The 26,033-nt window shown below is 44.9% G+C and overlaps 1 protein-coding gene across 13 annotated transcripts in view; it reads left to right on the plus strand.

The window, feature by feature from the left end:
* Nucleotides 1–26,033, plus strand: part of MVB12B (multivesicular body subunit 12B) — a 65,666-nt gene that overhangs the window by 23,455 nt on the left and 16,178 nt on the right. For 12 of the 13 annotated variants that reach the window (XM_062641198.1, XM_062641193.1, XM_062641195.1 and 9 more), the window contains one exon: nt 7,662–7,759. In XM_062641198.1, the coding sequence (XP_062497182.1) occupies nt 7,662–7,759 (98 nt within the window). Of the gene's footprint in view, nt 1–7,661; nt 7,760–11,411; nt 11,772–26,033 lie in introns of those variants that run through there. The other variant, XM_062641202.1, reaches the window with a different exon arrangement.

Below are 26,033 nucleotides of genomic sequence, written 5' to 3' on the forward strand. Positions count from 1 at the left end.
GGGATGGATGTTTCTGGCTTGACTGGAAAGTGCTCTGCAAAATATTGCCAGTGGGATCTCTGATGTCTTATCCTTTCTACAGAATGCTTCCTTCTTGATGGAGTTGTATTTTCTAATCTGTTTCATTGAAAGAGCTCTAAAGTAAAACTGCGTTCTGATTTACAACTAATAAAGCCTATTCTCTGGCTTGAATGCTCAAATCCCTTCTATCCTGAAATACAGCACAGTATTCCTATCTTTAAATTACGAACCCTACAAGAGGCTAAGGATGGCACAAGGGCTGGGCTCACATCCCAGTAGCTATGGCTAAAAAACCCAATGACATTGAAACAATAACCTGAATTTAGGAGGAAGTGTTTCCATAGACTTTTTCCAGCAGGTATGGTAAGAAGCAGAACGTAAGGATGAAATGTCAGTGATGCATATACGTGTGCAAATCTGAGCATGAGGGTTGGTTTGAGCGGGTGAAGGTGCTGGCACACATTTATCCAGAGTCTGTTTCCCATAAGGAATTTGTTATGAAACTGCACTGACCATATGGCTTGCGTCCAGCTCAGCTGGATGAAGACGTGCAAAAATTGGTCACATTCCAGTATGTTTTAGTGGTAGAAAATGATGATTAGGAAAAAATGTTTAAACAATACGAGTGGTTTCCAGGCACAAGAATCCTTTGCAGCAGCCGAGAGAGACATTAACTGTAGTTAGAAGAAGTCTGATGGATTTAGCTGATTTTGAGGATGCGTTGAAAAATTTGGGGAGTGCTCTGAGCAAAGAGGCTTCGATCTCCTAGGAGTCATTTTTCTTTATAGAGCCCTGTTCCTGGTATAGTAATATTCCTGGAGGCATGTTTTCTTTAGGGTATAGAGTAGGGTCATTAAGTAGAAGCTGAAGGTATTCATTCAAAGAAGCTATACACTGAGTTGTTAAATAAGCCCTGCGGGGGAATTGAGCGTTTTTCCCCTAAAACTTCTGTGTTGTCTGCTATTTAATATGATCTCTGCCACTGTTGATTTGTAATCTGTGCTTTCACCCTGAAGTGCATGTGGTTGTGTTCAGATATTTCCTTCTTTAAATCAATCACTTTCACCATTTTCCAAAACACTTCTTGAGTTTATTGCTTTTAGTAAAGTGTTCGGACTGTCATTATTTATTACTGGCAAAGTGCTGACAACGTGCTCTTCCCAAATGAGTCTTTATGTGGAATATTTGTTTAACAGGTTCTGCAGGGGTGGTGCTGCTGCTCCCTGGTGCTGTGGGTCTGCTGGGATGCAGTCCCCCCCTGGCAAGGGGCTTGCCTTTGAGAGATGCTGCTGGTGGACCTGTGAGCCTGGGCTTTGTTGTGCTGATTAATTTGACAGAATTTAAAATCCTAACCGAGGAGGCTTACACCGTGTGTAATTTATCTTTTTGGAGTATTTCTGCTGTTTGGCAATTTTTCCCTACTGCTTCATTATCTGAAAACTCCTGACTCTGGAGAGTAGCTAGTGAAGGATGTGGAAAGCTGTGCGCTTCCCACTGCAGCCTCCAGAGACGCCTCGCTGCTCATCTAAGACAACCACTTCATAAGCACCTCATGCTTACAGTATGAGGTCTTAGTTCTTTGATGCAGTCCTCTGCCTATAACAATTTAATGGGCTGCAGCTCAGACTTTCAAGCAGTGTAAATTAAACTACTTAGGTTTTTTCTATTGTTTGGCAGCTGTTCTATCCTGGTTACTTAAATCCTCTGATCTAAATTAATCCCTGTACAGAGGAAGCTGCAGGAGCTTCATTCTGCATTAAGCCTTACAGTTTGGGTTGCTGGTCTGCAGTAGATCATGCTCCCTTGTTAGCATTGCTGGGGCTTGTTCTGTTCGGCTGGTGATGGCTTTAGTTTTGACAGAATAGCACAGCAGCGTTTTCCCCTGTCTCTGGGGCACGGTTGTGCCAGGAGGGGATGCAGAGAGGCTGCTGTGGGCAGGCCTCTTCCCTTTCTGCAGCTGGGAAAATGAAACGGGTAAATCTAAAAGTGGAAAGAATCACTCGCTCCCTTTTTCATTCTGTTTGGGCTTTTATAAAAATCAGAATCTGGCAGCACCAGCTCTCATTGATTTTTAGGAAACAGGATATTTTAGTAGCTTGGAATGAGATGAAATGCTTGCAAAGCCCATATGTTGCTTGTTTTAGGGAAAGGGTCAGGGAGGTTTTAGAAAGTATTTAAATATTTGGTTTACACGATTAGAATAGATTGTCTGGAATGAAGTCCATTACCCGAGGTGATTCTTGCCTCACAGTTTTGTTTTTCATTGCAGTTCTTTGGGGTATGAGGTAGGTGTTCTGGCATCGCTGTGCCTGAGCACAGGAAAAGTTAAGGACTGAGTAAATACCATAGATGAGATTCTGGACACCGCTGGAGCTATAGATACCTGCTCTGGCATTGTCTGCAAGCTGCAGTTTGGAAAATGCATTCTGGTAAAGGGAGCAGTTGCTGAGAGGTCCTCTGATGTCTGTCAGTGGAACTCCAGCAGTGTGTTTCTTAGAAATGGGCTTTTTCCTCCCTCTGTAGGCAAAGCTTTCAAGTTGGATTACATTCCTTAGAGCTACAGCCTCATACTAACTTCTTGTAGGTGTATTTTCAGCTTTCCACAGCTTGGAATTTAATTGTTCTGTCCTCAGTGTTTCACAAGGCATGGTCTTTGCATAATCATGGAAGACACAATTCTTTTTATTTGAAGGTAATGCCTATGAGACTGCAGTTTTGGCAGCACTGTTCTTGAGTTCGTTTAAATTGCAATCATGGCAGTGGTAATCAAAGAACAGGACAATGCCAGTCTGCAGCATGCAGGATGGTTTCTAATACATTTGATAACGTGGGGCAGTTAAAAGTTTTTGCCTTATTTCTCTACCACACTCATCGAGTCCCGTTGGAAAGCAAAACCTTAGTGTTGGTCTTTTGCTGTGCTTGGTTGATGTTTTTATATGAATTATGAAGCATCCTTTGATATCTGGCATTTCCCCTTACGATCCTCTGTTACTTTTTATGAGTACTTGCCCTCTAACTTCAAAAGCAGTTCATCACCTTCCTGCAGACAGTTATTAATAACTGGTTTGGAACTGTTGGGCATTCCTGGGCCTGTTTTATACGAGTTTCTCTCCAAAACCAGTCAGAAAGCGGCCATAATGTGCACAGACCTCAAACTGCCTTTGCTAACATGTAAAGGGTCTCTCTCATCACGTGCCTCTTCGGTTTCTGTCCTATGTAGACTTGTTTCATAGATTTAATGACTAAAAGAAAAGCTGAAGCTAAGAGAGTAATTAAATCTGCCCAGTCCTGAACTGTGCTGTTGCAGTTGTTTCATCCTAAATTGCCTGCAAATTACAGTATGCTGGGGAGAACTATTCCTTGTGTTTAACCCATGCTGGAACAGTGTGGGTTGGACTTCAGCGTTGGAAAGCCCTGATGGTGGCCTCATTAGGGCTGGACCATCCATCTTTCCCGCAGCACCAAATCCACTTCACTGCTTTCATTCGGTGAAGAGGAAGAAAAGTATGTTTTGTGACAGTTCAAAAGGAAAATAATTGGCATGGGGATAGTTAATGTGAGTTGCCATTCCTTAACATCAGAGATTCCACTAAAGTACTAATAATTACTGTTAATATCTTTCAGTGGAAACTTTCAGAGTAAACGAGCGCTGGTTGGAGCAGTATTTAACGGCATGCTGCTGGCATGATAAGAATGCAAATAAGCGTTATTAGCCTAATGATTTTGCTGTCACCATGGCTGTGCAGCAGTAGTGTTGTGAATATGTCATGCAGTACCCGTGAATTTGGAAAGTGTGTCAAAACACAACTTCAATTAGTTTGCTCTAATTATGGCTCTAGAGAGTTCATAACTGTATCACTCCTCATTAAAAGAGATTTTCTTATATGGATTAATACAGCACATAAAGGGATGTTTGAGCGATCTGAAGCAGAGCTGTGCAGAGGGAGGATGCCCACGGTGTGGTGGGAGGTGCAGGGGGTCTGACCCCATCCCATGAGCTCCTGGTGCAGAGCAGGGATGGGAAGCCTCCCAGGCAGAACCAGGCGGCTGTGTTGCAGTATCCTCAGCACATGAACCTGGTAGATGATTCTGGGTATGCTCTTCACTTAAAAACAAAACAACCCAACTGAAAAACCATAGGAACCCTGGTAGGAACCACACTTGATGCTACACTGGAGATCTGGCCTGAAAACTTTGCTCTGATAAAGATAGAGGAGCAAAGGCAGTCAGAATCTGGAATCTCAGAATGAGCCCTTCAGGATGCCAAATGTCCATGTGCATTTGTAGTCCCAGTGTATTTGTAGTGTCTTAAATACTATCTTTTGGTATTGCCTGAGCATATCCTTGCTTTGCAGAGCAGGGAAGAGATTGTTGTGCTCACAGGTGAGTAGTTGGTGAAGGGTTAAAGTAGTAATTGTTTAAATCTTTTAGGCTTTCCTCCCAGTTCTGTGATAATTTGATGAAGAACTTCACCCTAATTAAATATTCAAATTAGGAATAAGTGTCAATATGGCTTCCCATTGCCTGGAATGATGATTAATTGTATTCAAAACTCTAGTGGCCGCTGTAATCTAGCCCAAACCGTTGTTCTTGATTATTTGTGCAACACATTTACCATGTTTTTGTTTTAAAATTTAAACTAGTAATTGATTTGCCATATGCCGCAGAGCTGCACATACTTTCACGATATGTGTTTAGGAACTTGGGGACTTTGTAATTGGGATTTTCTTGCTTTTCGGTGGCAGCCTCTCTGGTTTTTTGTCTTCTACAATGCAGAATGATTTGGCTTTCACAACACATAAGGAAAATGCATTATGCAATCAACTTAGTAGGTTTAAGTTATATTGATCCTGGCCAAAGTTTGCATTAATTTGAAATAAGTTAGACTTTGTTTCCTGGTTTTTCCCTACAATGTCATGCTTTTTAAAACGAAAAGAGGCGAGCTGATCTCCTTCCAGCAGTCGCTGCCCTCCATCTTGTGGTCTTGCAGCTAAATGTTCTTGGAGAGACCTGGCTCTTCTTGGAGCAGCTCCATGGGAGTGATGAAATGCCCGTTTGTCTTACCTTGGAAATGGAAAGTGGCCATGGATGGAGGGCCCTTGTTTCCAAACACCCTCATAAGCCCATGTTCAGACCCTGGTGCTGGCAGGCCAGTGTTGGCAGCAGCTGAATAGGCAGTTCTGCTTGCAGTAGGTTGCAGGAGTGAAAGCAGTGTTACTGCACCCACTCACAGTTACCTCTTAATAGCGATATGTCTGAAGTGGAGAGCAAACAGGATACCCTGTGGAATCAGGCAGAAATAAGTCATCTTCTGCTGCTGTATTCACCAGTGTGTGGTCAGCATCCCTCAGATGGCGAGTGATTCATTTTAATTACACACGTGGAACGTGTGCTCCACTTCAGCATATGGCACTTGTGAAACCTGGTGCTCATGTGAGCTGCCAGGCATGCTGGTACTGACTGAGGACTTGGTTCACAAAGTCTTTTGCAAGCTAAGGGTTCAGAGCTGGGAAAGCTGCCGCACCATGGAGCTGATGGCTCCTCTGCAGTGCTTCCACATCACCCACCATGAACCCTGCGGAACGGTCCTGTGACTGGAGGGATGCTCATCACCTCCCTCGCAGCCTGTGCTGGCCCAGAGGGAAGAGGGTCAGCCTCACCTGCAGCGGGAGCTGGTGGAAACCTCTAAAATACTCTGCTCAGAAATGTGCCTTTCAAGTGGATCTGCTTTGTTTACTTCCCAAACAATTCCTGCTGTTTTGTTTGTGGTGAAGAAAGTCCCCTGGACGAGCAAGAGAAATTCAAAAGTCTTCCCATTAGCTGTATTGATGCCTCGGAAAGTATTTTTGGATACTGCTATTAAAAACCAAATGAAAAGCGTGTAATGCCCACAGGCAGCAGTCCTCTGTTTTAAAGTGTGTTCATGACAAACCTGCCTCTGCTCGCAACGAGTCTCATATGGATTGTGTTTTAAACAGCAAACCGTTAGCCAAATTCAGAACTATTTTCACACCATCTTTTTTTGGTTAGAAGGAGCTTTGGGAAGCACAAGCAAATTGAAACTCGTATTTGCTTTCTCTTATTTTATCCGTGCTGTTCACCATCAGTTGCATCGAGGGCTAAAAATACGTGGTTCTTCACAAAATGTGTCCAGGTTGTTAAAGGCAGATAATTTCCAGATGATTTGCTCGATAGATAAAACCTGCTAGCTAAGAATGTGTATTTGATGGAGGATATGCAGGGCCCTGTTTCACAGATACGGTGTGTTGGAGAGGACACAAAGGCCACCTTGTTTTCCTGGCAGGGGAACGATGCTAAGGGCCTTGCTGTGTTCCGTAGCTCTCCTCATGTGAAATGGAATCTGCTGTTCCTTTAGGAAGAGGGAGCATCTTCATTACATATGGCAATGTGGTCCAGAAGATTAATGATAATGTTGTATAAAAATTCACTGGGATCAGCATTAGAAAAGTACATATTTGAATTAAACGGGAAAAGCCCGAATCTCTCATCAAAGCATAGAAATCTGTGGGCTATCAGCAACTGATGACTAGCAAAAAGTCTGCTCTCATGGCAGACTTCTCACAGCTCCATTGCTGGCTGGGCAGCCACACTGGCTGTACAGGGAGAGCAGTGTGATGGGAGAGGGAGAACTGCGTCCACTGCATTGAGCAGCCTCACTGGTGCTATACCAAGCCCCAGAGCTCCCGAGTGCCTGATGAGAGCAGGGCATTGCCTCTGCCCTCCCATCCCACATGGGGGGAAGGTCACCCACCTTATATTCTAGTCTCTGTCCAGGCTTGCTGGGTGCTGTATTTTCCCCTTAATAAGCCCTGAGCCACTGAAAATGGTTTCAGCTTCACTTCCATGAGCTCCATTTTTTTCCTATTTATAGGAAAGTTTAATGGAAGATGTAAAAATATCTCCCTGCTGCAGGAATGCTGGGCAGAGCTCTGCTGCAGCCGGGGAGGTGATGAGTGAAGTTTGGCTTCCCTTTCCTCTGGGGCTGGTGTAGGGGAGCTCAGCTCATCACCCCCTGCCTTGGGGAGCATGGGAGCCTGCATCTAGCATTGGGTAGGTCTAGAGCAGGGTTTGGTCATCAAGAGAGTTTCAAAGATCCTATTTACAAATGTACTCAGAAGTTTTTGGCTCTTGATGTTAGTGCTTTCTGCCTTGAAGGAGACTCAGTTGAGTGCTGCAGGGTTTTCAGGCACTCTCTAGGCCTTCTGTTGAGACTTGTGTTTGCAGAGGAGAGGCCATGCAATCTGTCCATGGGTGCCAGCTCACAAGGAGCTGCTGTGTCCTGTTGGAGAGTGGATGGCTGCCTCTGTAGTGCTTCGGTTAGTCAGCTGGGTCTGGTGTTTGGTGGGGCAAAGCAGGCTTGTGGTGGGGTGTATTCAGTCTTGCTCACAGCTGGACTGATGAGGAGGTAAAGCAGCTCAACCACCACTTGGTTATAATGGCTGTATCGCCATCTCAGTCTCCCCCTGACATTTAGTGCCCACTCCAGGTTTTGGAAGCAGTGTTAAGGGTGATGTTTGTTGCTTAACCTGACTGGAATCATTGGGGAAGAGCGAGCTGGCAGCAGCAGCACTTTCTGCTCTGTGGTAACATCCTGTCCATTTCCCATCTCTCTCCCTCAGGCATATCTCGCTGACGCTCCCTGCCAGCTTTCGAGGGAAAAGTCACAGCACTCGCCTGGACTTGGAGCACCAGCACTCGAATTTGTACGCCATATCAGGTAAGCTGCGCACGCGGTGCTTTCTCTGCTGCTCTGTGGAATCAGGAGTGGAACCCAGTAAAGCAGCCCTGCTTGTACAAACGGCTGGGTGTGTGGTACCCAGGAAACTTACACCCAGCTTTGTCAGTGCTGTTTAAGCATTGAGGGCAGAGGGATCGCAGAATGTGCTCAAACACACGTCACTGGCAGCAGACATTACTGACCACTGGGGAGATCACAGCCTTGGGTAGGGATGCTGCTGCCTATGGAGGTGCTCAGTGAGAGCTCTGGTGGAAAGCAACACTGATACAAACTTTGCTCCTTATGTTGGTCATGGTCATCACAGGTGAGTCACAAGAGACCACGTCTCTGCCCATTTCACAGGAAGCTTTGTCCTTCCTAGCAAGGATGAGTTTCCTACACATTCTGCTCTGCTACACTCAATATACTCATTAAAAACAGATAGGATCTTGTTCCCATTTCTATATTCTGAACACTGCACTGCATAGTTTTGTTTCCCTGGTATTAGGGCAAATTTGAACATAGATGTTCAGATTTGAATGGGTGTCTGTATTATTTTTAAGAAGCATGTGCTTGCAGATGCACACTTGGTCTCTAGCTGCAACTTTCTCTCTGTTCACCCTTCCAGGCTAGTACACAAGTGCTAGAGCTAGTGATAGTTTCCAGATGTCAGTGTGGAAAATAACTGCCTGCTTTTATTTTTAACTAGTACTAGTCTGCAGGGAAAATGTGTGTTTAAATAGAGTGGTGAGGAACAAGCCCATTCCTTTACCCTTGCAGGTAACTTCTTACTGTGCTTCAGGACTATGCAGTGGGTTCAGTTCAGAGCTGAGGCCTCTAGAGCAGTCCTGCCTCTTGGTGCTGGCTTTCTTGAAGGAGGAGTAAGCTAAAAAGGGAGGTAACCCGATTCCCAAGGCCCAGGAAGGAATGCCTTTGGGAATGAGACAAGGATGCTTTACAGAGATTGTACCTCATGGAGTCTGTCACTGCTGGATGTGCCGAGAACTGTGTGGTCTGGAAGCTATTCATAACCCACAGCAAAAGGACTTATGGTTCTGTAAGCTGAAGACAAGTGGTTAGGTGCAGCTGTGGTGCAGCAGCACGTTTCACCTGCCTCCTCTCCTGTGGGGCCAGCTCAGAGGCTGGGTCTCAGCTGAGCAGCACTGGGGTGCAAGAGTTTTCCTTAGAATTCTTTTTTTTTGGAGTAATATTACACCTGAACAAATAGTGTGCTAGGCAGGGTAGAATCACACTTAGCCACAGTTTTCTCTTTGTTACGTCCTTTTGCAAGAGGAGGAAAATACTGGCTTTAAACCTGGCTCTGTGAAAACATCATGAAAGTGCAGTCCCTTCATCTGGCTGAAGGAGATTTTCAGGACAGTTTGGAAACCCAGGAAAAGCAGCAGTGGATTCAGTGGGCTGTACAATAAATAGGCAGTGCTGGTGCATAATCAGGGAAGAGAAGATGGCAAAAATGTGCCATTCACAGGTTCTTGCTATTAATAGTGAGTGACACTTCTAACATGGGAACATGGCATTAATTCATGTACCATAATCAAAGGGTTATTTAAAAGGTAATCTCTGACTGAAACAGCAGCTTCGGGTTCCTAAATAGATGGAATATAACAATTGCATAATTCTTGTCAGTACTCGTTTTTCTTGTTACTCCTCTGCTCTAATAGATTTAGAAATGTAAGAGAAGGCATGTTCTTGTGTTCACATGAGACAGTCCTGCGTGGAGGACAGAAAGCATCCAACTGCGAGGCACAGCTCTGCAGGAGTGTTACTGAGGGTGACCCTGCTCTAAGACTACCCATGGGCTGCCTCTGCTTGCAGTGCCGCCTGGGACAATGACCTAGTTTGCAAAGAACCTGAGTACTTAACCAGACAATTATAGGCACAGCACAACTCGGGCCTGCAAAACCAGGCAAGGCATTCGTCCTCCATGTTCATGGTCAGAGTATATAACTCTCTCTTTTTCCACCTCAGCTGCACATTCTCCGCCAGACACAAGTTGTTGTGCATACATGAGCCATAATGGCTATTACAGCTGCAAACCGTTTCTGAAGAAAGGGCTTTGTCATATGAAACATCCTGTGCGTTGGCAGGGATCTTCGTGCATAACTCCTGACCGCTGCTGCCTTCTCAGCAGCTGTGATGAGGTGCTGTGACTATCCCCTTTGTGCGCTTCGACGCTGCGGAGGTAGATGAGCCTCCAGGCGCGCTGTGGAAACCATGCCGAAGTTTCCTGTTAGGTGGGGTGTAGTTTGCGGCCGGTCCGTTTTAGCTGTGCCGCAGTGCGAGCGCCTTGCTGCAGTGCCATGGCAACGGGAAATTGATGAACGCGCTTCCACCGGCGGCCCTAATTGCTCTGCCGGGATGCGGTTTGCCACGGTGGGGTCCCAGCCGCAGCGTGCTGCGGGGCCCATGGGGACGATGGGGACGTGTGGAAGGTGAGCAGGCGAGGTGACACAGGGCTGTGATGGGCACAGGACTTCCCTCTGGTCCTGCCTCTTGCTGGACAGGCCTGCGGGCTCCCTCTCTTGGCTCTTAGCAAAATGGAAGGCTTCCTGGAGCAGGGAAACAAAAGCTGTGATGAAGGGTCTCCTATCTTCCAGTTTTGCAGTCTGATCTCTTGTGGTGAGGATGGGATGGGCTGTTTAGGGAGGGAGGGCTGGGAAGGAGCATAGGGACACCAAAGTTTTTCTCAGTAGTCAGTGAAAGCAACACTTTCCAGCTTGGGTTCAGCCTGTTTATGAAAGGTGAAATAGATACTGGCTGTTGAATCTATATCTCAAAATGCATTTTAGCAGAAATTGCCATATCCCCACTGGGGCTGTCCTGTTACTCCTTGAGGCATGTAATGCACTTTTATCACCATGCTAGAGTTGAGAAAAAATGATCCTGAAAGTAGTAATTACAATTTTTAACCAGCCTTTTGTCATTTCTAGTCTTGGCAATGAGACATTGGGGTGACCAGAAAGGTAGGGAGACGACTCTTGGTACAGTGAATTAATGAGTAGCTCTTTGACAGGGTGCATTTAGGAAAGCGTTGCCCAGACCTTGCAGTGGGAACCTGCCACGTGCTGTTGCAGCACTGCCAGCATCATCCTCCTGGCCTGGCAGACTCCCTGCTCCTACCCTGTGCCATGGATCCAAGACCAAAAGGCAGAATTACTTCTAAGCTGATCTGCAGAAGGTCTCTGGGTGATGCGGGGAGCATGGTGCTGAGGAGCTGACAGGTTTAATATGCATGTTCGAACGGGCAGCTGCTGGAAGAAGAATGCCTTGCTCCAGACAGACCTGTCGACAGACACTGCTCAGTATTTCACAGCATAGTCTTTCTTCATGGCCTTCAGCTTAATTAAGATGTTGTTGTGACTGCATACTGCCTTCATTTCAGACTTAAGCATCTTCTGGCTGCATATTGCTTTGGCTTATCAGAGCCACAAGGACAGTGAGAGAGAGAGAGGGAGCCCTCTCAGGCAGCCACAGATAATAACGTACAGGGAAAAATCCTGAATGAAGTGAAAAATTATTTATAATAATGGTACTCAAATGGAAGGGAAATAAGTCACTCTAAGGGTATATAAATTTTTATGATAGTGTATAAACAGCCATAGCTTGCCTTGTCTCCCATCTATCCCTGCAGAGAATGAGGGCAACATCTAGCATAAAGAAAAATATAATAAGAAAACGAAGAAATGAATGGGAAGAGCTGGAGGATTGATCACTCGGTGTATTTGTATATCCTGATGTAAAAGGTGCTGCTGACAGGTGGCCAGGTTTCTTCCGTATAAAACCATGTGTGTGCTGTCAGGGTGGTGTGAGCAGCCTTGTTTCGATTGATGAATTGCCTGCTTTCTTGATTAAACCTTCCGTCACTTAAGAAACAAAAAGCCTGTGTTTGGATGGCAGAGTGGGACATGTCAAAAAAATCTGTCTGCTTTACCTTTGTGCAGATGTTGGGCACAGACTGTAACATGTATTATTAAAATGAATGTGGCATTTACTGTGCATTATTTCTTTCCTGGGAGAAGGGACCTGTAAATTATATGCTAATAATAAGCTTTAACCCTTTCAGAAACCAAGAGATTTAGGAGTGCAGGTATTCCTGCCGGCCTCACTAATTGGATGGGCTCTAACACCACTGTAGCTCTCTCTGAAGTTAATAAACAGTGTGTTTCAGACCAGTATGCTGATGCCTCTTGGGGATCCTGCCTCCCATAAGTTTTCTGCCATGGAAGTGCCACTGAAACGTAAACCTTTTGAATTACAAAATCTTCCATCAAAAGCCCCCTCCAGATTCTGATTACAGGGGAGATCTGTCTCCTGCCTGGGGCTGAGCAGGACCTCCTCAGCAGGAGGCCCAGCCTACACCAGCACCAGCTCTAACCTTTGATTGCACTTCCAGATTCCCTTCAGGCTGCCAGTTTGAGACGTGCTCAACCTGCTCGTCTCAGGAAAAGAGTTAGGGATGGAAAAAAAGGCTTAAATCACCTTGCAGAGCACATGGCAGGATGTGGTGTTTAAAAATGAGGTACTGAGCGTCTCAGCTGTGGTTTCTGGGGACACTCAGGCTGGTCCAAGCTGTGGTCTTTGGTGGCTGAAGTCAGGTGGGCAAAGCCATGGCTAGCTCTAATGTGTGACTCTGCACGGTGCTGAGCAAGGTTATCTTGTTTGGGTTTTTTTTCCCCCCTGAAATTTTACTGTAGCCATCTTCAGCATCATATTGCAGATAGACCTGTTTGGTTGTAGCATACAAATTTATGTCATTTAAATATAGGACAGTCAGTACTTGTACCTTCTCTTGACCTGTTGTCAGACTGTCAAGACAGAAATCGCATTGCATGGAGTCTGTCAGATAGTACTGCGCAACCCCATCAGGATGTGTGCACAAAGTAGTTAAAGCCTCTTTGTACCAATTTTCTGCATGAAACAAGTGTATGAACTTCCAGATACTACTACAGCTGTCATCATAGAGCCAGACTGAGCTTCAGTCATTTAAACCTATCTCTGAGGATTTTAGTTCTAGCAGAAACTGGGAGATAACAAGATGATCAGAGTTACCCTTGGAAGGGACTGAGTTTCATTTTTTGAGTACTTAAATATGGAAATTGTGCTGAAAAAGCAACAGAACAAAAGCAGAATGTGCTTTGATGGATGTTGTTTGATAGCATTTTCAAATAATACTTGCCAGCTGGCAGCCCAAAGTAATTAAAACATTTGTGCAAGGAATAGTTAAAGGAGGAAATAGTTGATGTTGATGATGATATGTCATCCATAAGTTCAGTACCTGAAGTCATGTTAATCCATAGAAATAAACCAGTATCTGGAAGCATATATTATTTGTATTATATAAAAGTTAACTGAATCCTTTCTTTACATTCAGACTGTCTGTGATTATGGCTCCAGTTTTGCTGACACTGAACTGAAGGCGAAGGTTTTCATTCCCTTTCAAAGAAAAAAGGCCGTGTCCTTTGGGTAGGAGCTTAGATGTCACATCCAGAAACGAGCCACGTGCTTTATCTACCGATAAAGCAATGTTCCTGTTTGTGTACAAGGCTGTAATAGTTGCCATTCATTTGCTTAGGAGTGGCAGGCATCAAAGCAGTTACTTGATGCAGCAGTGCGTTTGCGTGTATTTCTTATCTTAAAAGTACTATTTTATACTGGTTTGTGATTGTCTTTAACCACATTATCAACACAGTTACTTGTGTGAAGTATTTTTCCCAGAGAAACTGGGCTGAGCACCAAGGAAGGGAAGCACAGCCAGCTGCCAGCTTGGTGTTGGCTGGCACATTTACCATAAATGAGGATGCTTTCGTGGGCAGCTTTTGCAGGTGTCTCTTTCTCCCCATCTCTAATTTGTTTATGTTGGAATCATGCACTGATGTTACCTTAAATTTACCTTAAATGTAACTATTTACTAAAATGCTTGTTTATTTTTATGTTTTATAGATGGATATTTCATTTATTTAGCTGGTTAAGGCACTTTCCAGAAAGGTCAAATGCACTTCGTGGTCTGATTGGGTAGCAGGATGGTTTGTTGTGGTATCTGTTGGGCTTATTCAGCCTGGAGAAGAGAGACCTTACAGCAGTTCCCAGTACCTAAAGAGGCTACATGAAAGCTGGAGAGGGCCTTTTTGCAAGGGCCTGTAGGGCCAGGACAAGGAGGAATGGCTTTAACCTGACAGAGGGGAGATTGAGATGAGCTCTTAGGCAGAGGCTCTTCCCTGTGAGGGTGCTGAAGCGCTGGCACAGGGTGCCCAGAGAAGCTGTGGCTGCCCCATCCCTGGCAGTGCTCAAGGCCAGGTTGGACACAGGGGCTTGGAGCAAGCTGCTCTAGTGGAAGGGGTCCTTGCCTGTGGCAGGGGTTGGGACTGGATGAGCTTTAAGGTCCCTTCAGATCCAAACCATTCTGTGATCTGATGGATGGCAGGTAGTGACTTGGAGCAGGCAAGCCGAAGCAGTTGCCATTGTGAAGCGGGACAGTCAGGCTGTGGTTGTACAAGGGGATGTTTGCAAGCGTAGTTTCCAGGCAGAGGTGGCTCTGCCAGGTCACCCAGGCAGGATTCCCTGGCAGGCGGCTGTTGTGCAGTGGCAGGAGACCCTGGGCCAGGTCCCTGCAGGGCTGGGGGCTCAGTCCAGTGGTGAAGGCAAGGTGAGCCAGGGTCCATCCACCACGCAGCACTGGGAGGAAGGGATGCTCCTCTAGGAAACGCAGGGAGGTTTGATGTTCATTCCACACAGGTTTATAATCCAGATCTCTGGAGGCAGCAGAGAGTGGAAACTGATGTTAATGATCTGGAAAAACATCAAAGCAGTGAATTCCTGAAGAGGAAACTGAGTTGCTTTTCTGTATTGGATAATGCAGAGCTTGGCAGGGGGGAGCTGTAATTTGTCTGGGTAGCTTTGTTGGAAGCATTTATTTCACACTCTGCTCTTATGGCAGCAGTTTGCTTCCAGATCCCTCTTTCCTTTCTGGAGCTCAGTCGATTTGCTCAATGTGGCTGAGTTTGGCTCCGGAGCTTGGCCTGAGCCCTGTGGTAGTTGGGCTGACTGGGGTGGGTGCTGGCAGCTTTGGTGTCCCATTGCTCAGCAGTTGATTTGGGAATGCTTTGTTGCATATATCCCCCCCACACACACCTTTATTTTAGTCCATTTCTTTTTAATCATAGTTTTAAAAATCCATTTTTTTTTTCTTTTAAATGACAGAAGTTTCTTTCAGAGGACTTTCTCGATTAAGAAATGGAAGAAAAATTAAAGATTTTGTTACATTTCATTGCCTGCACGTCAGCTTCTTTCCTGTGGCAAAATGTCAGGTTATCTATGCCACAGCTGCCACTTACTTCTCTCCAATGTACATTTTCTTTTAAAAGATACTGTATCTTTTATCTGGGTGTAATGAGGACAGACGTTTTAATCAGGGGTTAGTCATTTATTTTTGCAAACTGTTGTTTTGCTTCATCATTTTTGCAGGTAATTAAATGGTTCACTTGGCACAGTGTGCCTGCTTTATTAAAACAGGTAACTCTGAAAAAAAGGAAGATGCTATTTTGTGGATCAGTGCACAAGAATTGCTTTTATCTTCATCTTCCAGCATAGTTTCTGGTGGTTTTGTGATACCCTCTTGTATTCAAGTGTATGTTGAAGTGTTTCAGTACACCCTGCTCTCTAGAGGGGGAGGCCCTGTGCTCCATTTTACTGTCGATCCCGATTCCCACGTGTATGTTCTTTGCTTAAGAATAGAAGCGGAACTAAATTTATGTTTTGTGACACTGAATTTTAATCAGGATGGTCCAAAACCAGACAAGTTGTGACACCAGCTTTATTCTGCATTGAAACCTCTTTACCGAGGCTGAGATTAAAGTCAGCCTGTTCTTTACCTATTGCAATTTCCAGTCTTTGGACTAAGAGACCCAGATAATCTTTGAAATATAAAAGGCTCTATTAATATCCAACAGTTCAGAGAGACTGAAGTCTCAAGTAAAATGCTGCAGCTGCGTATTTCAGAAAGGGAAATTCGAGTGTTACTTAATACTATATTTAAGGTATTTCTTGTTAAACTAGCTCATCCGTGGTACACAGGTTCTTTGCGTGCTCACTGCGATGTGCTGCGCCATGTTATCAGTGCTGTGCTCGGTCCAATGGTGAAAGATGAAGCCATGAGTTCTTCCCCCTGTGTAATTTCTCAGACATGTGATTTTTCTGATTAACCTGGTGTCGTCTGAAGTGGCATTCTTTATCTTCATCATCTCACTCTGCATACTGGTACAAAGCCGCGGGCCGGCACGGACAGCCCTGCTGTAATCTACCACACATACAGGCTTTTTCTCAGATCACACATCACCTTCCGAGGAGGCTGCTTGTTGATCTCTGTTGAGAGGATTATCCTGCTACCCCAAAGCCTTGAATTATGTATGAGCAGGTGTACCCATGGCATGGGCGGTGGCGAAGGCATTGACACCAGCAGCTCTGAGCCGGGCGCATCGGAAAGCCGCCTGATGCTGGAGGAAGGATGTATGGAGAGGGAGGGTGATGCTGGAGGGGACCCTGCCGATGATGTGGAGCCAGGTTAGGGCAGGGTGCAGCTCTGCCCTCGCTCCACATTCCCTGCAGCAGTTGTTGGAGCAGGGCTGCTGGATGAGGATGAGCTGGTGGGACTCGCACTGCTGCTTGCGGAGCACAACCTCTGAGGCGGGCTGTGCTGTATTTGTTTTGCTTTTCTAAGTGCCATAGTTTAATTCTTTTTTTAAATAGGAAGCTGCTCTGTGGTTTGGATATTTAAACAGTTATTAACCGAATGACAATTAACAGATTGCATAGACAGATTTTCTTTTCAAAACCTCTGAAATTGAGTACAGTTTGCAAAACTATCACGGCATAGTAATGACAATGAATTTTGATTTCCCGGAACTGATATTAGACTCCTTATTAAACTATGTGCATCTGCTTTTAATTTACTCCAAATAATTGGAAAATGCAATGAAGCTTTCCAATTAAAGCACGGCTTTATGCTGTTTAATAATACCCCCATAATATTATAGCTTATGAAGTGACAGGTGAGTTGGTGTATGAATAAAACATAAAGGCAGCAATAAGGGACAGAAAACCGGAGACAGTTGTTGGGGATTTTAAATGCTGGATGTAATTTGCATATATTAATCTCTTCTTTTCAGCCTTATCAGGCGTTCTTCAGTATTTGAAGTTAAAATAGCATTGACAGGCGGGAGTACGCTTAGTTTTTTCAAGGATTTATTACTTGTATAATTTCTGATCTTTAATAAGCAGATATGACTGATCCTCATAGTTCTATAGAAATCGGTTAATTGTTCCAGATGGCGTGTACTGATTATGCAAAATTACTTTTCACACCATTTTTTTTTTCTGATGGAGTTTGGAGTAAAATTAAATTTTTTATAGCCTTCTTATCATGCTGTTTTACAGTGGTTTTTGCACAGAAGTTGAATTTAATCTACTATATTACATTGACCAGCAGAGTTATTCTAATGTAGCATTCTGTGATTTGACAAAGAATAATAGAACACATTGCTCATTGTTCGTTACTGTGCTGCTAATAAAAAGGAGTTCTAGTGCAGAAAACCAGGCTGTTATTTATGAAGAATGCTTAATTTGCACAGTTAAAAATGCAAAACTGTTACAATGAGATGTTCTCTCTTTTGGATAGAAGACTTGGGCAGAACAAATGAAAATAGTCTTGTTGCTACAGATTTCATCTAAAAAGGAAGGATTTTTTTTTAATGACTGATGTGGGCTAGGCTCTGTTTTATTGGGAGGAGCAGTCATCCAGGCAGCACGTTCCGACTGCGATCAGGAGGTGTCACTGGTGTTTTCCCTGATTATCGTCACCCGGATATCTCAATGGTGTAATTTCATAATTGAAAACATTTATAAAGGTTGTTGGGCTTCATTTATCTAATGAAAAGCTGTTTATACCAAATAAACCACACATAAAGCCCTCTTGCTAATGAGTTTATTGCGATTCATTTTGGCGGTGACTCAGTGGTTGGAGGCGGCATCCTGCTGCCTTGCTGTCCTGGTTGTGCCATGGTGGGTCCTGGTGGCAGGTATGCCATGGGCAGGGGTTCCCAGTGCTGCCCTTGGTCTTGCCATGAGTCTGTCCAGGAGTAACGTTAGGCCCTGATTTTGGTGTTGTGTGTGTGCTGTGCCACGTCAGGGGCTTCTTTGAAAAGCAAACCAGCAAATGTTTAAAGAATGACCTTTTGGTTAATGGAATTTATAATCTCCAATTCAATTAGAAATGTGGGGATACAGTAAATGGACTTTTATAAAGAGTGCTTATTTTTAACTCAATAGAAAAAAAGGCAAGTAATTAACTCAGTCATTAGAAAGCTCGAAATTTCTCCCATCTCCTGTGGAACTAGGAAATTGTTTTGTGTATACTCTTATATATATATACGAATAATATATATGGAGACAACTAATGGCATAAATCAGAAATGATTAGAAAATGTTTGTTCTAATGAAGTAATAATTTGGTAGTAATGCTTTTCATCAGTGTAGCTTAAGGCTACATTAAGTGGACAGACTTTATATGGATTCTGTAATTTTAATCTTCAAAATGCTATCTAATGTCTCATTAAGACTTGCATATAATGTATCTTAAGTACAGTCATTAAATATAGTTTAGGGAGATTTATGTTCAGATATTGCTTAAAGATGTTTTAATAGGCCCATTTACTCTGATGATATTAATGAGCTCTTAACACATATTAAGCTTCTAAAACTAGTGGTATTCCTCTCGCAGTGAGCAAAACAACTTAGGAATTGTAAATGAATCGGATGCTCCAACAAGGCCGTTTTTCAACCGCGTCTTCAGACGCCTTCTCCAACCCATTTAGCTCCATCAGCACCGGGCTGTGTCCCAGCTCCGCTGCGCCGTGTTCCCAGAACATGTAATACCTCGGCCTCAGTGATGTCATTTGGACCTGCTCGTTGATACATCATCTCATGGGCGTTCAAGGGTGTAGCAGGGGTTGTTGTTGCTCATATAACTGCATGTGTAGTAAAGAACTGCAGGTTGAGAATAGGACAGACCTGTGTAAATATTTGCAGCGTTACACAGATGTGGTTGTGTATCTACTGAAATAAGCATACTTTAAGGAAAGAGCCAAATGAAGCCACGCTTTTAGATAAATTCAGCTTTCTGATCATCTAAAGTTAAGATGCAAGAATTATAATTATGATAATAAAAACTGTTCATTCCCCCATTGTCACTTTAGTTCCAACTTGGAAAGTTATTGCAAACAAACTGCTCTGGTTTCATCACTCAGCTCTTCTTAAAAAATCCTTCTGAGTTCAGAGACTTTTATAATTAGTAAATTGGTTTGTTAGAAGGAGATAATGGCAAATTTCTTCTTTTCATAATTGGACATTTCTTCCCTGTAGGCTAATGTATGTGCGGCACTTACATACACAATAAGCTGTGCTTTTGAAAAGCTGTAACTAGCTAATAAGTGCTGTGGTGTCATCAGAGAGTAATGGTTTGCTGATTAGCATAATTAATGACAAATGGTGGTGTGAAGCAGGCGGATTGGTTTCGCAGCTGATGGATGTGCTGCAGCCGCTGCCAAGCTGTGCCAAGGCAGCCAGGCTGGCGCTGGTGTTGGGCTCAGTACTCACCTCCAACCTGCGCTAGCACCCACCACTGCTCCCAGCACCTCCGGGAGCCCTGTGAAACCAGCACCTGGCTGCTTTTGGGTGCTCCACTGAGCTGGAGGATGCTGGAGCGGGGCTTGACACTGCTCCAGACCTTGCCAGGAGCCTTGAGCCATGCACTGATGATAGAGCAGCAGAACCAGGCCATGCGTGGTCCTGCTCCTCTTCTTGGTTTTGGTCCTGGTCCTCCAAGTGCAGGAGGGATGTGCCAGGCAGGTGTCCACACTACAAAGTGAATGCATTTATCTGTGACTTGATTAATCGGGGCTAATTTGCATTTGCAAATGAGACTGATAAAAATGGAGTTACCTTTTCACCTCTAAGGGGGAGGAGGGGTTATTTCTGGGTTCTCTTTTTTTTTTAAGTGATAAGCAACTCTTTTACCAATAAGGATGAAAATACTTAATTTGCATTAGCAAAAGAAGCTAATTATTATATAGTTAATTAGCATCTGGAAATGAGGATTATCTTAATTACAAAGCACAATTTCCTTAATAGCTACAAAACTGTAAGTTTGATCTGTGTGGAGATTGGTGACTATTATTATGTAATTAGTGATCATATTAATGGTGCTGTGTATTTAGATATAATTTGCATATGCAAATGAAATTTACCTGATAGAAATATGTGGCTCCGCTAATGACTCTGAGCACTCAAAAATTAAATTGCATTAGGAGATCTGGATCCTGCGCTGCTGTGCAGTGGCACAGCAGATCTCCTCCTCCTCTCAGAGCATTTGGCTCTGCAGGGCCATGGCTCCATGGTCTGGCTGTTGGGAGAATGAGGAAACCTTTCCCTGTCCTTTTGGCTCCTTAGACCTTGGTGTTAGGATCAGCCTCCTGCAGATGGGTGGAATCTCATGCAGCGCAGCCATCACCCTTGCCATCCTCCCCTGCAGTGACCATCTTTGGCTTTGGGTCCTTGTTGAGGCTTTTCTGGCTAGATAAGTTAACATCTATGAGCACATGTTCTGTTCATCAGTGAGCGGGAGACAGGAGTCGCATGTCCTTTGCAGGTGTGCTCGTGGTGTGTTTCTGCTTTCCATTCACTGGAGTATGGAGAGCAGGATGCTTTCAGGTCAGCTGATCTGTCTTCTGTCCTCTTTTATTAGAAGCAAAAAGCTGTCTGTATGTTTAAAAGAAACCCTAAAGTACCCTAAACCAAAACCATGTTAAGAGAGGGTGCTGTGCATGCTTATCTCCCCAGGTTGCCCAGTGGAACAGATGTTGGTTGCTCAGTGCACAGCTGGACACTGCGCGGTGCTGTTGCTGCTGGCCAGGGTCACAGCCATCGTTGCAAGTGTGACCACTGCCGCTGCCCAGTGACTTGGCCCCTGTCCAGGGAGGTTTTCCAGTTGGGGAGCCCCATACCCTTGCAGTGACAACCTCCCTGTCCCTGTAGTATGAAATCACACCTCTGTAGTTTTGTTAGCAAGGAAAAATCAAAGCTGTTGTAACAAAATGCAGCTTGTTTCTTTAACGTCCCCTGCTCCTAACCTGCAGTACTGAAATGACTGAAATGCAGAAAATACCAGTGCTGGAAGGAAGCGGTCGTTACCCAACAGGATGTTTCTCTCATCAAGAGGGAGAAATTTACAGCTGCCGGCCGGGGAACACTGCAGCTATTGTGGGTGCTTCCTGAGATGCTTTCTGCAACTGCCTGCTCCAGCCCGAGCCCTGCCTGCGCCTCCCTGCCTCTCTGCGGCAGACAGACGGTACATGTTTAATGACTTCAAGGAGTCTGTCTGTCATTACAGCCAGAGCTGAAAGTAATTGAAAAGCGTCTGTGTTTCTCTTCAGTGCGAGCTGGAGGGGCGAGTGCCTCCACCTCACCTCCCTGTCCTCGAGCAGGACCTGTCCCAGCTCTGCACAGCCCCGCGCGAGGGCCCTGTTCTGTATCTGCTCTGGTCTAATTAATTAAGGGTTGTTGCTTGGAAGTAGCACATGCTTAGGTGTGATCTTTGAAGTTTAGTGTGGTGCGGAGACTTCAAAGGGGGCATTTTATTAAAAAATAATAAAATCAAGAGCTCCTAAACACTTGCAATTTGAAGAGCTTTGTTTGAAGTCTCTCCATGTTCTCTGGTGCTGATACAGCCGCAGCGCTGAGGTACTACTTAGCCGTCACCATGCAGTACTTAACCTTCACTTTATTTAAAAAAGAAAATAATCAAAACCAGGAGTATTCTCTCAAGTGTTTTCGTGGCTTGATCTAGCAGTAAAGAACTAATTGTGCTGTGTCGTGAGCTATGCAGGAAATGGACAGAATCAAGGCTGACAATCAAATTAGCAAAAATGAAAATGTAGTCCAGGTCTGTTTTCTTAATCAAAGAGCTTTCAGGACGAACAGGAAAGCTGTAAACCTTTCCCATCACAGAGGTTTCCTTCCACAGGCCGGGAGGCCCCTGCTCTCCTGCTCACCTCGCTGAGCATCATGTGGTTTGGTGCTGCTGCTGTTGTACTGCCTGGACGCCAGGCATGGGCTTCCATGTGGGCTATGGTACTGTTTTCCTTGCTTCCCACAATGACTCCCTGGTGCAAGCTCCCACTGGGAGCTGTAGGACAAGCAGCTACCCTCAGAGCCATTGCAATGCTTTTGGGTGCTCTCCTGAGCTTGGGTTCATGCCTTGGTGTGGTGGAGCTGGAGAAGGGAAGCTGAGCCATGCACCTGGAGGCACCTCTGGGCTGGTTGTGCAGGCACAGCCCACAGTGCACGTTGTTTCAGTGGAGCATTGGACCATCCTGGCCACTCTGGTCTTGCCTCGTCAGTGTGTTTGACTAACGAAGGGCTGGCAACCTGCTGATCCCCTTGGCACAGCCAGCATTGGTGGCCTCTGTGGGAGCAGCACAGATGGTGAGCCCAAGCAGCAGCCCAAACTGCAGCATGTCCTGGAGACATACTTCCCCTTATTCTATGCCTTCCCCTGCCCCTCATCCAAGGGCTCCCCTACTGCAGGGCTGCTCTGGGTAGGCTGAAAAGGGACTGGAGAGGAGCCAGAGGAAATGGGATCACTGTCTAATATTTGGGTACTTTATTAAATGAAGTGTGTGCATTTTGGGTGCAGTGTCTGCAGCCTGGGGCGGTTGCAGCATTCCCCATTGCAGCTGGCTTGGCAGGAGCTCGTGGGAGGGTTTGCTTTTGTTTCCCCCCTGAGGTTTTGCTATCATTAGTGATTTGGAAATGCAGAGTGGTGGTGTTCCATCTGGGACTCGGTGCACGGTAGCACAGAGAGCACACACACATGTTTACTATTCAGTCTGCTGTTTAAATTACTATGTACAGAAACAGTGAAGTAGGAGGCTTAGCTGTACATTATGAAGAGTGTGGTTTATTTTGAAAAGCTTGCATCCTTCTCTTGATGTGTTGCAGGCTGTTGTAAAACATTTTTTTTCCATACTTCTGAATGACTTTTTCCCCTTGTACTGAGATCACACAACGCGCCTGGGTTCGTGCAGGTGTCCCGTGCCATCCTCCATGCCTGGGTGCAAAGGCTCAAGTGTGCAGAGATGTTGCCAGGGTACTTGGTGGGAAGCAGATTGGTGTGAATGGGAGTCAGAACCTTGTGCATGATGTGGGGTGTTAGAGTGGCTGTGGCAGACAGGCAGGGGCTGGGCAGGGTGTCAAGGGGGTGATGGATGTCCTGGTCCCTGCCTGACCAACCTGCCATTGCCAGGTAGCTGTGGGAGGCCTGGTGTGCTGGTTAGGCAGGAAGGGCCATGCCACTGTCAGGAGCCGCCTCACTGGGCAGGCAGGCATTGGACCTGGCAGCCTCCTTGCCCTGCAAGGGCTTGGGAAGTGCCTGTTCTGTTCCTTGGAAAGCATCAGCCTAGTGCCATCACCCCTGGTTAACAGTTGTGACTGCAGAGCAGGTGTTCCCCAGGGAAGAGCCGTCTCCATCAGCTGAGGGGTGACTGTGTCCGAGTCGCAGCCTCAGCCTGCACAGGGCACTTGCTACTAATGGAAAGAGCCCTCCTTGTCTTGGGGATGGGAGCACACATGGGCTGTGCTTTCTTGCATACGTGGAAATGTTGCTCAGAGGGGCCCCAAGGCTGTGCTATATGCTGGTGGGTGCCCTCAATGTCCACACAGGACAGGGGCTCGCATCACTCTCTGGTCTGCTCGCCCTCTGCCAGGTCCATACCCACTTCCAAGTGCTTCTGGTGTTAATTGAGCTAAAAATGAAGTTTTCTCAAAGCAGGTGAGCTGTGCTGGGTTTATGGTATTGCTGTAAGCTGGTTTATTAGATGTTCATCTTGGTAAAACATAAACACTCTGCTAGTGTTTTGGGTCTGGGGAAAATCTGAGGACTTGTGCAGTATTGCAGAAAGCTCTTTCTGAAATCTAAGATCATTTAAATTTTCAAGGCGGCAATAGTACATTCATTGTTGGGGTTTTTTTGTTGGTTTGGATTAGCAGTGCTCAGCTTTCAAAGTCAGGAAGGAAAGTGTTTTGCAGGGGATTTATTAATTTAAATATTTTTAATATCAACAGTTGAAAATTCAAGTGTAAAAGGCCATGCAAAAATAGCAGTAAAGGAATCCAAAGCTATAAAAGCTTATGGTGAGAATTTAGATGCAGAAGCAGCTGTTATTTCCTGGGGAGTTCAGGTATATAAACTCTTCCATGGCTGTGTATCCCCACAATAGTGGTGTGAAGAATTAGCACTCACTGCAGTATGCAAACTGAACCCGCCAAGCACTGAGGCAGCTATTCATCTATACCCAGGAGCTAAATATGACAATGTTAGCATTTTTCATTTCCCTGACGTTACCATTAATAAAGCAATGATCCAAAAGAAGCTTTGCTGAGTCTGTTCTTTATGCTTCCATCACTCACGACTAGATAATTTCACACAGGATCGTTTTTAAATTAAATGACGATAAAAGCGCTCTGCTGTCCTGTGTTCACTAGTTCATAGAAGTCTATCAAGTCATTAATGTGTCATGACAAACTGCTAGTTGGGTACAAGAGTAATTAATTATTTGCATAAATAACAGGTTGAACTTCGTGCTTTGAACCGCAATGACATGTGCGTCGCATCGTGGACATCTTGGAACCTCTTGCAGAGAGTTCATGGGAGGGGCGGAAGCCGAGCCGGCGTGTGCGCTGTCGCATCCTCACCCGCTTCAAACGGGCAGGAGCTTGGCTTGAGTTTTGATGCTTTTTGTGTTCCTGCGTTCTTCATTAACGGCTGCTTCAAGAAAGCATCTGATCACTGGAGATTTCAATGAACAATTATACAGATTTTCATAATCACCATTAATCACCACATATTTTTCAAGATAATTACAGCAATTATTATTTAGATTCCTCTTTTATGTCCGCATTGTAGAAAAGAACAAGTGCTTATTACGCCGGGTAGTGTAGAGAACTACGGTCTGAAGTTCTTTGTCATCCAGAAACTCATTATGTTAGCTGATGCTGCCTGTGAAAGTTCGTCAGCGTGTTTAAATTAGGGTAGCATTGGCAGGTCTGATTATTTAAATCTGGTAGCTTTGCTAAAAATATAGTTATTCAAGAAAGATGAATTACTAATTTGACAACTGAGATTTAGTTGGAGTCTACAGCACAGAAGGCAGCATCTATCGTGTGCTTAAAGGAGGGTGACAGTACTTTTTCAGATGAAAAAGAGAATTTCTGAGCCAGCTAACAAGTTGTATTTTTAGAGCACAGTTTTGTGGCCTGCCCTTTAAAGGCTGAGAGTAAGTCTTAGTAAATTATAATGAAGAAGTAGGCACCAGTTAAAAGTTGATTGTGCTTTTCAGTGGTCCTGCACTAATGAAGGGGGTGGCGCTTCATTCCTTTCATGTACCCTTCACTTGGAGGGGTCCAGCCTCCTCCTGGCTACTGTCAGGTCTTCATGGGGACTCCATCCTTCAGGGCTTGGTTTAGGAGTGAGCTTGTCTTCCTGTTGGTGTGCTCAGTGTGGTACAAAGCAAGATCAGCTTTGCCTACTTGTGCGAGGAGGCTTTATGTGAAACATGCAAGGGGCAAATGTTTCACAGGACTTTAACAATATTTTGAAGTCACCACCTTTTGAAAATGTTAAACCTACATGGGTTGATGTGTGAGTTTACTTATGTGGTGTGAGTGATGTTGCCAGTGGTAGTGTTGTAAAGATAGGGCCTTGCCACCTTTTTTGTTCTGAATCAGTACACATTGCCTTTGGAAAGAGCTGTATTTGGTCCTTAACCAGCATCAGATTCTTTATCTGTTTGTGTTACTGTCTGTTGGTCTCAAAGGTAACACAACTAAGAGTTGAATAGCTCTTGGCCAGACTAACACCAGAACTGCAGCTCCAGGCCAGAGACAGGCTGGTAAGTCTTGATGCTGCCCATGGAAATAGTAACACCAGGCAGAACCTCAGCACAGCACTCTGCTCATCAGAGACTGCCAGGAATGCTTCAAAAGCAATGATGGGGGGAGAAAAAAGGGAGGAACCAGAGGTTGCTGCTGCTGTTTATTTACAGCACAACATCAGAACAAGGGACATGGAATTAAAAGCCTCCTACAGTTCTGGTTTCCATTTAATTTTATTATGAAATTAACTGGCTGCTGTAAAAGGTAGTTGCGC

This window comes from Pezoporus occidentalis, unplaced genomic scaffold (genome assembly GCF_034315485.1).
Source record: "Pezoporus occidentalis ecotype Australia unplaced genomic scaffold, CSIRO_AGI_Poc_V1 ctg68, whole genome shotgun sequence".
NCBI lineage: Eukaryota > Metazoa > Chordata > Aves > Psittaciformes > Psittacidae > Pezoporus > Pezoporus occidentalis.